Source organism: Sylvia atricapilla, chromosome 19 (genome assembly GCF_009819655.1).
Source record: "Sylvia atricapilla isolate bSylAtr1 chromosome 19, bSylAtr1.pri, whole genome shotgun sequence".
NCBI classification, from domain to species: domain Eukaryota; kingdom Metazoa; phylum Chordata; class Aves; order Passeriformes; family Sylviidae; genus Sylvia; species Sylvia atricapilla.
This window is the reverse complement of record NC_089158.1, coordinates 9,223,331-9,235,554: the sequence shown is the minus strand read 5'-3', so window position 1 is coordinate 9,235,554 and position 12,224 is coordinate 9,223,331. Positions and strand designations below refer to the sequence as shown.

Below are 12,224 nucleotides of genomic sequence, written 5' to 3'. Positions count from 1 at the left end.
GGCTCAGCCATGTGCTGCTCAGAGCAGGGAGTGGGGTCCAGCCCTTCCAGAAGGGTCCCCCTGGCACAGCTGGAGCAGCTGTTTGGGGGTCACCCCACACCCTGCTCACACTGAGGGGCCTCAGCCTGGCTCATCCCGGTGTCCCACCTGCCTGAGCAGCCTCCAGGGGCTCCTGCTGCCAAACCACCAACCTCTCCTCATCCCTGGGCTCCCACAGCTCGTCCCTGTGCACATGGGGACAGCTCCTGGGGTTTTCCACCTCATCCTGAATCCGTTCACTGAAGGGATGTGGTTTGTTTTAGATGAGAGGAAAACGCCCCCAGACCAGCCCGCATGGGGCAGATGTGCTCTGAGCCCACAACCCGGACTGTGCGTGGTGCTGCACCAGCCCCATTTCCCCCTTCTGACAATCAGGATCTCAGGAAGAGATCATCCAAAAAAAAAAAAAATCCTCCTTTGCCTTAAAACCAGCGTGGGCACTTCACAGACTGCAGCCCGAGGCCTTTGTTTCTACAGGAATCTTCATCCCAAATGTGCCAAACCAGCAGACAAACCCAAAAAAGGCTGAAGGGGACAGTGGGGACAGGGGGAAGGGGCTGTACTGGGGTCCCTGTGGCCACCCCTGTGGCCTCCTGGCTGTGTCCCTCTCCTAGTGGTGATGTTTTGTGAGCACTGGATTGATTTGTCTGCAGGAGACAAGGAGCAGCTCCCTCCTTGAACAAAGCAATACTGCCAGCTTGGGCAGGAGCAGAGCAGTTGGCTTTAAAAAAAAAAAATATTCCAATATCAGATAGATGTGTTAGTTTTGTTTTTTTTTCCTTTAGAGAGAGAGAGAGAGATTTTTAATGTCCTCCTCATCTCTGCCCCATCCCACTGTGGCTGTCCCAGGGGATGGGCCGTGCTGGTCCTGTCCATCAGCAGATCCTGTCCTACCTGTGCCTGGGGGATGTCACCTGGAGCTGAGTGTCCCTGTCCTTTGGGGACAGGTGCTGCCAGGTCCCCCCCATCCCTGGCAGGGAGGTGTCCAGCAGCTGGAGAACTCCCTGTCCTGCCTTAGCTTTGTCCTTGAAGGATCACTTCAAACATTTCCCTTTCTTAGTGCCTACGGAGCCGGGCCAGGGCTGAGCAGGGTGATGCCTGTGGGATGTGGACATCACCCTCCTGGATGTGGCCCTGGCTCCTCTCTGCTCCCTCTCTGCTCCCTCTCCTCCTCTCCTGGCTTCTTGCAGAGAATTGAATGTGGAGCCTCTAAAAGTGGTTTTTTTTTGTTGTTGTTGTTGTTGCAGAGTATATTTTGCATTCGCTATAATAGAGATTATAACAACTCTGTGCACCTTCTGATCTCTGAGGTCAGGTTGCTGCTTGTAAGCAACTCTGGTTATACCCAAGTTGTAATTAATATGTCTGATGTACAATTAAAAAGTGGGGTTTGGTTTGTTTTTTTTTTCAACTTCACTGGTTTGGTTTGTTATTTTGCAGTGTGAGGGTTATTGGGCTGGGATAACCCAGTGCTCTGGGGTTGTGTTCTGTGCCCTGAGCAAAGCCCAGGCCAGGCTTTTCCTCCTGCCCAGCCTCTCTTACTGCAGCGCTGCTCAGGGCTGCCAGCAAATGGATAACTTCAGGGATTACAGAGCATGGAGCAGCCTCAGGGAGGGCTTTTAGAAAAAAAGAGGGGAAAACTGTGTTTGTGACCAGAGCAGTGCCTGGCCCTTGTCCCAGAGGTGGCAGCTGTCCCTTCAGGCACGACACCAGGTAAGAGACGCTCCCGTTTATTCCCTTCCCAGCCCTGCAAATAACTCCCAAACACTCCAGAAGTCCCATCCCACAAACCATTAAGGCCAGGACCTTTTTACCAAGTCGCACTGAGCACAGAGCCGCCGCTGAGGTGGGGACGGTGACACGGTCCCGCTGGCACTGCTGTTCCCTGAGCTGGCTGGGGACGTTTCCCAGCTCTCCGTGACCGCCCCTGTGGGTGCTGCTGGAGCTGTTTGCAGGAGTTTGCGGCTTCCCTGGATTCTGTGGGGCTCCAGCAGCCCGCCGGCGAGGAGGAGGAGGAGGAGGCACATCCTGCGGCCGCCGGGCTGGGGGAGCACAGGATGCTCTGAGCGGGACCAGGCAGGGCTCGGGGCTGCCTGTGGGGACACATGGCACTGCGGGGACCGCCAGGACCGCGGCTCCCGGCTGGAATTCGCTGCTGACAGCCTGAAGCATCCCCGGCTGTCCTGACAGCGACATCCCCGCGTTATCCTCATCCCCAGCTTTTGATGTAGGCGGCCCTTCCCCGGCTCGGGCTGCAGCGCTCCCGGGGAGCGCAGATTTCCCAATCCCGATCCCGTGTGCCACAGCGAACCCCAGCAGATAAAAGCTGCCTCCCGAGCCGCTCAGCAGAGTCCCGCAATCCCCAAAAAGTCAGTCCCGCGGCACGTTCTCGCCTATCCAGCGGAGGTACGGAGGGTTTCCCCGGTCGATGGGCAGGCTGATGATGTCGGGCATTTCAAAGGGATGGATGGATCTAAAGTGGAAACAGGCGCGGAGCGGCGGAGTCAGCCCCGCGCTTCAAAGCGCCCGCAGCTCCTTTGCGCCACGTGGGAATTCGGCTTTGAGTTTTTGGGTTTACCACACACTGCCGGGGGCTGAGCTGAGCGCTCGGGAAATGCAGGAAATGCCGTCAGGGAATGAGCTGGGTGAGGAGGAGAACCGCTCGGGCACGGAGGGCTGGGTGAGATCTCTGCCACCTTCACCCTTTTTTTTTTTTTTTTCCCTTTTTTTTTCTTTTTTTTTTTTTTTTTTTTTTTTTTTTTTTTTTTTTTTTTTTTTTTTTCTGATGGTATCTGGGTTTTTTTCTGGCTTGTAAGAGCCAGCAGGAGCACTAACTCCACCCTCCCCGCGGGTCAAGGGACTCCCAGAGCTGGAGCAGGAGGTGACAGCCTACCTTGGGTGCGACACCCGGTGCTCCTGGGGAGCCAGAGCCTCACCTGATGTAGTTGGTCAAGTCCCCTATTTTGGACGTCCTCGTTTTCACCAGCTGAGGAGAGTAAAAAACCAAAACAAGCCCCAAGAGAGATGTGAAGGGGTGGAAGGATCCTGATGTGCAGCTCCACTGTCCCCACCCAGCACGGCCAGGGCTGTGCCAGGAGCTCTTCCCTGCGGGATGTTCCCAAACCCAGCGGGTTGGTGCCACCCTCCCCAAACGTCCCCAAACGTCCCCAAATCTCCCCAAACCTCCCTCAGCCCCTTTCAGCTGGGGCCCTTTACAACTGGGATTTTTTTATTAATTTTTTTTTTTTTTTAATATAGGGAATGATCACTTACCAGCAGTATTTCAGTGGATTCTTCCAGTTCCCCTTTCCAGAAATACCTGGATGGAAAAGAAAAGCAGCATCAGCACACCCAGCTCTGGCTGCAGCCGTGCCGACCCTCGGGTGACTTTCCCTGCTCAGTGCTTTTTTTTGCACAGGGCCATTTCTTTACAAAGAAGCATTTCTGCCCCCCAAAACCTGCTGAGCACAGGGGTGAGAGCACCCCGGATTTACAGACCAGAGAGTTTGCCCGGCAGGGGCAGATTTGCCGGGGTTTGTCTGGCGGTGGTGGCCCTGCTCTGAGCAGTGACAAGGGGACAGCGCCCGCAGGGATCGCGGCTGAGCTTTTCTTCCTCTCTTTCCCCTGCAGGGAGAGGAGCTGCACTTCTCATGAGTCAGATGTGACCTTTCCAAAGGAACATTTTCCCTGCCAGGAGCCCGGCCTGATCTCGTGTGCCTGCAGGGCTCCTGCTCCGGGAGGTGTCACCGTGTCTCGGAGCAGAGTCCAGCTGGAGCTGCCAGGGCTCTGCTCCCGAATTTGGGGTTGTAGGAGGCGATGGACAAAGGGAATGGCCGGGTTTGCCCTCGGGTGGGATGTGGGGATGCCCTCTGCTGTGGTGGGATCTGCTCCTTCCCTTCTGCCCAGGGGGGTGCTGTGAGGAAAAGCCGTTTTGGGGTTTTGCTCTTGAGCCCCTTGAAGAAGCACAATCCCTGTGGCTGGACAGCTGAGGACAGCTGCAGAGCAGAGCAGGGCTGTGCCGAGGCCAAACCCGCTCCTCTTCCTGCCTGAAAAAGCTGCTGGATTCTGTAAAGAACTTTCCTGGTCCCTTGGCTGCTTTTTAGAGCCCCTAATAACACGCCCCACATCCTCAGGGCCATAAACCCTAAAAGGCTCGGTGTCTGTGCAGCCAATTAACCCATAAATGAACCATCCCCAGAGCATCTCTGCTCCTCACCGAGGGCTCTGAGCACGGTGACACTCATCCCCACCACCTGCAACAACAACCAGAGCCAGCAGCCTCCTGGAAGCCGTGTCCATCCCCTCCTTCCCTCCCCGAGGAGCCCAGGTTTGTCTCCTGGGCTGGGGAACATCCAGCCCGACTCACAGGGCCGAGCTCTTGGGCAGAATGTTCACGTAGGCAGCCAGTTTCTTATCCATGATGGCCCTGGGGGGAGACAGGAGGGGAGTCAGTGCCAGCCCAGCTCAGTGCTCAGCCCCAGCCGTGGGGACATTCCTTCGTGCTGCCTTGACATCGGAGACATGGAATTTTGGGTTACTTATTACCCTGAGAGAATAAAACCAGAGACAAAGGTGAACTTTGGCTGGGGATAGCTCGGATCAGGCTGTCCCTGCAGGGCTCTGGGACACTCCCTGTGCTCAGGGGGGAGTTGGGGTGTTGCTCCCGGTCTGGAGGACTCTGCCCAGTGTCCCTCTGGCTGTGGGGTCACCAGGGCAGGGACTGAACCGTGGGACTGCAAGAACCTGGCTTGGGACGGGCAGAAAAGGGTTTGTCTGCTGCTTTCCAACTGTGCCCCTTCCTGCCAGAGCAGCCTCAATTTGCAGCTTGTTAAATTAACGACATCAAGGTTTTTCGACCCAAAATCTATCCTAGAAATCTGCAGCCCAAATAAAATCCTTCCTGCCTCCGTGAGTGGTGGGCTGGTTTGTTATTGCAGAGCTGCTCAGCAGAAAGTGATATCTCTGAGATCACAGAGCACTGGAGCAACCTCAGGGAGGATTTTTAGGAGAAAAAGGGAGGCAGAAAACTGTTGTGTTTTGTAACCAGAGCAGCGTGTGGCCCTTGTCACAGAGGTGGCAGCTGTCCCTTCAGGCAGGGCACCAAGGACCTCACCTTTGGTTTTTGCCTTGGGGAGGAACCCCTGGGGAGGAAAAGCACCCCAGGAGGCTCAGGGCTGTTTGCTCTCCCCATGTGCAGCCACTTCCAGGCATTTAAGGCTCGTGGAGCATCTTGAGTTAATCTTTAGAGCCGACAAAGTGCAGCAGCACGAGCAGAGCCACCCCTGCTGTGCCTGTCGTGTCACACATGGCACCAACCAGCCGGGATTTGCTGCCTGCAAACTTGCAAACCCCTTCAGCGCTGGGACCTCTTGGTTTTGGTGCTCTGCCCCGATAAATCGAGATCCTAAGTGAGATCCTGGACTTTGTCCCAGCAGCAAGAGGCCACCAGGGGAACAGAGAACAGTGTAAGAAGCTGAATGCGATCTGTGGAAAAGGTCTGCATAATAGATGATAGCTCTGGGTTGGGCACTCAGTTGTGTGTTTCTTTGTCTGTGCCTCACAGTAAGCCCTGAGGTGAGACAGATTAAATATTAATAAGTAGAAAAGCAAAAAAAAAAAAAAAAAAAAAAGAGAGAGAAGAACAAAATCAAGGCAGCAGCGGGGCAAGTTGGGTGGCACCCCCCAGCCAAGGGGTCAGCTCCTCCCAGGACAGCCGAGAAGGTCTGGAGATGCTGAATTCCACCTGCAGCTCTTCTGCCTTCCCAAAGCTTGATCCCCTTCTCCTCAAAGCACCGGAAAATTTCCTTGCAGCTGATCCGTGTGAGGGAGCGCTCCACTGAGCAGTGCAAAGGAAGGACAAACAGCACAGGGAACAGGAGTGGGGAAATGAGTGCAGAATCCCCGTGTCATCCCCTGCGACCAGGACTCATCGCTCCCACTTCCAGAACAAAGGAGGAATTACTCCACCAGTAAAACCACGACCAAAGCAGTCATATCTCAGCGAGGGGGAGTGATTTATCCCCTCTCCCTTCCCTGCAAGACCAGGAACAAAGTGTGGAAGGCATTTACAAAGCTGCTAAGACGAGGCATTTTCAGGAACTGAGGCTCTTTTCACCAGGTACAGTTGCTCTTTTTTTTTTTTTTTTTTTTTTTTTTTTAGGAGAAATCAAACAGCGCAGACATAATTCTATTTGAATTTCTTCACACAGTTGCAGTATTTAAAGTGACACAAACTCCCTTTTCAGTAGCCTGTCAGGTCCTGCACATGTTTGGGAGCGCTCTGCTGGGGATGGAGGGGTTTTGGCAGCAGGAAAACAGCGCAGGAGGTGTTGCAGGAAACTTCACGGGCCATCATAAACACTTCCCCAGTCAACACGGGTTCAGTTCTTTGAACAGACCATCCTTTGAGCCAGGGACTGACAGATGTGTGATTAAAAAAAAAAATAAATCTCTGCATTGCAAAGTATCTCACTTATTAAAATAGAAGAAGGGAAAAATCGAGGAGAAGCCCTCATTCCCTGAAGTTTGCCTGGTGAGCAGAGTGGAGCCTCACAAACGTTTCTCGTCCAACCTTTTCATATTTCTTTTATTTTCACTGTGCTTTGTCCCTCTCTATAAATATCCCCCCTGGCATTTTGTTGCCTGTGCCGTTCTAGGGAGGAATAAAGGCTCTGTGACAGAACACAGAACACCAGGCTGGAGCTTAATCCACCCGAGAACCCAGAAAAATTCAGGGTCGTGAATGAAAATGAGAAATGGGTCTTGAAAACGGGTCTTGAAAACGCAAAGCAGCGAAATAAATTGAGAATTTCCTGCTGTTACCATGGCATTGACTGCAGAGGGAAATGTCACCTTTCCTTGGGACAGAGCAGCTCTTGGGGTTGTGACACAGACTCGGGTGTGGGGCTGGTATTTCTGGGGCTGAGAGATTTTAGTCCTCTAGCAGCTGCTGACTTTTTTTTCCCCAAGGAAAAACTTCTCAAGAAAGCTTCTTCTCAAAACAATCTTGGTGAACAACTCTCCTTTCTCAAAACAAATCCTTCTCCAGGTGGGGTTTGGCTGCTCCAGATGCTGCTGTAGGACACGAAAGACTCCAAATATTTCAGAAGGCAAAGAGCATGGAGAAAGAAGAAAATTAATTTTCTAATTCTTACTGCCTTTTGTAAGGTGGTGGTAAAATGGTTGGTGAGTCGGAACCTCTCTAATGCCCAATTTTAAACCAATTTTCCCATTGGTTAAACCAGAGAAACAGCAAAATTCACCTGGAGAAAGATTGTTCTGAGAAAGGAGAGTTGTTTGCCAAGAGCATTTTGAGAAGAAGCTTCCTGGAGAAGTTTTTCCTTGGGAAAAAAAGTCAGCAGCTGCTAGAAGACTAAAACCTCTCAGACCCAGAACTATCGATCCCACAGAGAGGAGCTTTGTTTGAGTATCACAGAACGCTTTGGGTGGGGATTGACCTTAAATCTTAGACCCTTGCCATGAGGAGAGAGACTTTCCACTGTCCCAGGCTGCTCCAAACCCTGTCCTGGGACATTCCCAAGGCTCCTGGGACATTCCCAAGGCTCCAGTGACATTCCCAGGGCTCCAGTGACATTCCCAAGGCTCCAGGGACATTCCCAGGGCTCCAGGAACATTCCCAAGGCTCCAGGGACACTCCCAGGGCTCCAGGGACACTTCCAGGGCTCCAGGGACATTCCCAAGGCTCCAGGAACATTCCCAAGGCTCCAGGGACATTCCCAGGGCTCCAGGGACACTTCCAGGGCTCCAGTGACATTCCCAAGGCTCCAGGGACATTCCCAAGGCTCCAGGGACATTCCCAGGGCTCCAGGGACAGCCACAGCTCCTCTGCCAGAGCCTCCCCCCTTTGGAAATGCCAAGCACAGGGGCACAAGGGACAGTTCGGCTTTCGGGAGCAGCGCAGCAGACGGGCAGGGCAGGTGTGTGTCCCCTACCTGGCGATGTCCCTGGCGATCTGCTCGTTGAGGCAGGTGACCAAGGCGATGGAATGTGTCCCCGGGATGTAGGTGCCGGTGACAGCCGAGTGCAGCTGCAGGGCCAAGCCCCAGAGCAGGGGGGACGTGAGCACCAGCAGCGCCAGCACCTCGGAGAGAACACCACGGGCTGAAATAATGAGCTTTGCCAAAGGGCCATTTGCATGGGCGTGACTTGAGGGACGTTTCCAGCCTCCTCTCAACGCTGCAGGAACCAGTTAAATCAAATTAAGGAGAGAATCTGCTCCTTGGGGGATTAATTCCTCTCCAAGAGGGCAAATCCTGTGCTCAGGGCAGCAGAGAGGCATTTTTGGGGCTTTATCAGCCCAGGGGTGCCCAGACCTTGACAGTGAGAGATCTTTTTATTTCATTCTCCTATCACATTCTTCAAGACATTGTAATTGCATATACTAATGGATCAGCAATCTACAGACCAGAGCGTTACGAAAATTTAAGAGAATGTCTTCTGGGTACAAATAACCCACAATCTGAAGGTTTCTTTATTAATATGTCACATTTAAGATTTTGAGTTTATTTTTTTTTTCCTTAGTGTATCAAACATCACCCCCAGACTAACGGGGGGTCACAGACCCCAGCACAGCAGCCAGGAGTGGCTTTCTGAAGAGGAATGAGGAGGTAAAACAGGGAATGTCTCAGCTTCTAGAGCAAAAAAACCAGCAAAAAGGGAATGGTTCCTTCACCCAGCACATCCCTGCTGCTCAGGACACATCTGCAGCCACCCTTTAGCTGTGTGTCCATCCCTCTGGGGAATGGGGGACAGGATCCCCTTCCTCCCTGGGGAGGAGCAGGATGATTTATCCATAGGAAACGGATTCGGTGCCAGGACCTGAGGAATTTCCATCCTGCCCTGTCGGGTTATTCTCCCCTGTGGAACCCACCCAGCCTCACAAGTGGGGTTTAAACTCCTCTCAATTATCTGCAGATAAAAGCACCGTGAACCAGGACCCTGTGGGGCACAGAAATCTGCGTGTGCACAGCCCAGGGGCTGCACAAACACCAAAACTCTGCAGCGACAAGTGGCGTTTGCCGGGCAGGAGCTCATTCTGGCAAAATTGCTGTTCCTGGCAGTTCCCTTCGCTGATGTTTGTGCTCATATGTCATCAACAGCCTCCCAAAAATATCTCCTTGTCCCAGCGCGGGGAATGGGGAGGGTGATTTGGAGTGCTGAGGAGCAGCTGAAGGATGGTGCCAGTCTGGGCTGCAGCGCCTTGCCCTTTGTCTTTTGTTTTGTGTTTGACATAAACAGCATCTGGCCCTGATTCAGCTACAGGGATGAAAAAAAAAAAAACGCTCAGAAAACTGAGGATATATTCCTTTTTCTGCCTTTTTCCTCTGAAAAACCTGCCCATTACAGCACTAATGAAGAAATCTCTCTCTTTTTTTTTTTTTTTTTTTTTTTTTTAATTCGATTAAAAAATCTCTCTTGTCACCACAAAGCCAGGAGCTCCTTCCCATTTGGAAAATGACTGATGTGCTGTGTTGCTTGTCTCCTCTTTCCCAGCCCATTTGAGGAAATATTCTTTATTACCACGAGACTTCTCATCATCATTTTTAGAGCTCCTTCTCTGCTCTCTTTTTTCCCCACTAAGTCATTTAACAAATATTATACAACAAATCCCAGAAGCTACTCAGTGAGTTACAAGCCAAACAGAGATGTGCTGCTGTACCTATTTTTTTCCAGATTAAAATGTAATCATGCTCCTGGCTCAGGGGAAAAAAATAAAAAACCAAAGAGCCAACCTGTTCAGCCTGCTGATCATTAATCTTCTTGTAAGATGTGTGTGCACGTGATGAGGAAATCCCCAGGGTCACTTCTGATTGAATATTAGTACAAACATGAACACTATCTCGGTTTTTTTTTTTCTGTTTTCCCCTCTTTTTATGAAAAGGAAGATTTCTCCTCCCCCTTTTTTTTTTTTTTTTAGAATATTTGTATTTGCCAAGGGATGGTGCAAAAGAGGAGAGAAATGTCAGGATTCCCGCCTGAAAAACCAGTTAAACTCATGATTGCCAAAATACTGAAGGGAGCAAAACTGTAAAAAAACCCTGTGAGGATTTAAGAACTCCACTGAAAAGCAGCAAGCACCAAAGTGCCAGCTTAGTGCAGAGAGACTCTGATTTCTGCAACACTTCTTTTGGCTTTGGTGTCCAAAAAAAACACCTTTAAAACCAGATTTAGGTTTAGAACCACCACACTGGGACTTTTGGCTTACTTTTGATGGGATTCTGTTAAAAGACCCCACCTGAACACGACTTGTGCTGATGCTGAGTGTAAAACAACTTTAACTTGAAAGTTTGCTTTTCCCCCAGCAGGTAGAGGGAGCCCACCCCTCCCGCACGATGGTTTTGGGGAGAGATTTGCCAACACAAAGGTACAGAGAGAGATTTCCGTGGTTGTTTGGTGTGGGTTGGTGTCGGCTGTGCTCCCCAGGGAGTGTCCTGTGTCCTGGATCCCCATCCCAGCCCTGTGTCCATCCCAGCCCTGTGTCCATCCATCCCCATGTCCATCCCAGCCCTGTGTCCATCCCAGTCCTGTGTCTGTCTCATCCTTGTGTCCATCCCAGCCCTGTGTCCATCCCTGTCCTGTGTCCATCCATCCCCATGTCCATCCCAGCCCTGTGTCCATCCAGCCCCGTGTCCATCCCCATCCCACCCCCGTGTCCATCCCATATCTGTGTCCATCCCAGCTGTGTGTCCATCCCACCCCCATGTCCATCCCAGTCCTGTGTCCATCCTCATCCCTGTGTCCATCCTCATCTCAGCCCTGTGTCCATCTCAGCTGTGTGTCCATCCCATCTCTGTGTCCATCCCATTCCTGTGGTCATCCCCATCCCTGTTTCCACCTCATCCCCGTGTCCCCGTGCCCACCCTAGTGTCCATCCCACCCCCGTGTCCATCCCACCCCCGTGTCCCGATCCCACCCCCGTGTCCATCCCACCCCTGTGTCCATGCCCACCCCCGTGTCCATCCCCATCCCACCCCCGTGTCCATCCCACCCCCGTGTCCCCATACCCACCCCCGTGTCCCCATCCCACCCCCGTGTCCCCGTGTCCCCATGCCCACCCCCGTGTCCCCATGCCACTCCCGTGTCCATGCCCACCCCCGTGTCCCCATGCCCACCCCGTGTCCATCCCACCCCCGTGTCCATCCCATCCCCATGTCCCCATACCCACCCCCGTGTCCATGCCACCCCGGTGTCCCCATGCCCACCCGGTGTCCCCATGCCCACCCCGGTGTCCCGGTGTCCCGGTGTCCCGGTGTCCCGGTGTCCCGGTCCCGCAGCCCGGTGGGACACTCACCATTAGCGCGGTGCTCCGGGCGGGCCGGGGGCAGCGCTCCCTCAGCCCGTCCATGGCCCCTGCACCTGTCTGCCCGAGCCAGGAGCGCTGCCCGGACCGCGGCACTGCCTCCTCCTCTCCTCCTCCTGCTCCTCTCCTCCTCCTCCTCCTCCTCTCCTCCTCTCCTCCTCCTCTCCTCCTCCTCTCCTCCTCTCCTCCTCCTCTTCCTCCTCCTCCTCTTCCTCCTCCTCCTCCTCATCTCCTCCTCCTCCTCTCCTTCCTCCCCGCCCGCTGCGCTCCATTTTTTGTTCTTTCCCCCCCCCGTTTTTGAAACCAATTTTTGGGCATCCCTCCCCCCCCTTCCATTTTTGGGCATTTTTCCCCCCTCCCATTTTTGGGCATTTTTTCCTTTTTTTTCTCGATTTTTTTTTTCTTTCTCTTTTTTCCCCGTTTTCCCCTATTTTTCCCCGTTTTTGCGGGGCGGCGGTGTGGGACAAGGGGCAGCGCCGTGTCCCCACCTGTCACCCCTCTCCTCTGCACCTGCCGGACCTGCAGAGCCAGGGAGGGACAAATATCGGGGATTTACACCCCAAAACGTGCTGGGACACCCCAGTGCTGGGGTCAAACAGCCCGCAGCAGGATCTGCTGGGATTTCCAGGCTCTCCCCGCTGGAATTCTCCCGGGGCCGTCCCCCGTGCTCGGAGACGTGCTGATGCCATTTGTCACCTTTGCTTTGATTTCTGTGTCTATAAAACTGTTATTTTTTCACATTTCAGCTGGTTGGGGCTCTTTGGATAGAAACCAGCGGGGAGGTGCTGAGCCCTGGGGTGATGTTTGGACCCAAAATCTCCTGTCAGGGACGCGGGGCGGAGGAGCCGAGCGCTGTTTCTGGCTC

At 53.2% G+C, this 12,224-nt stretch overlaps 1 protein-coding gene across 1 annotated transcript; it reads right to left on the bottom strand.

The window, feature by feature from the left end:
• Nucleotides 1-2,409: 2,409 nt before the first annotated feature.
• Nucleotides 2,410-11,404, bottom strand: LOC136369908 (protein CutA homolog). The gene is made up of 7 exons (XM_066333058.1): nucleotides 11,351-11,404; nucleotides 8,940-8,967; nucleotides 7,992-8,235; nucleotides 4,406-4,465; nucleotides 3,313-3,358; nucleotides 2,976-3,025; nucleotides 2,410-2,512 (listed from the first exon to the last, which is right to left on the bottom strand). Exons 1-7 carry the CDS (start codon nucleotides 11,402-11,404, stop codon nucleotides 2,410-2,412), a joined length of 585 nt encoding a protein of 194 aa, XP_066189155.1.
• Between the last annotated feature and the right edge of the window lie 820 nt (nucleotides 11,405-12,224).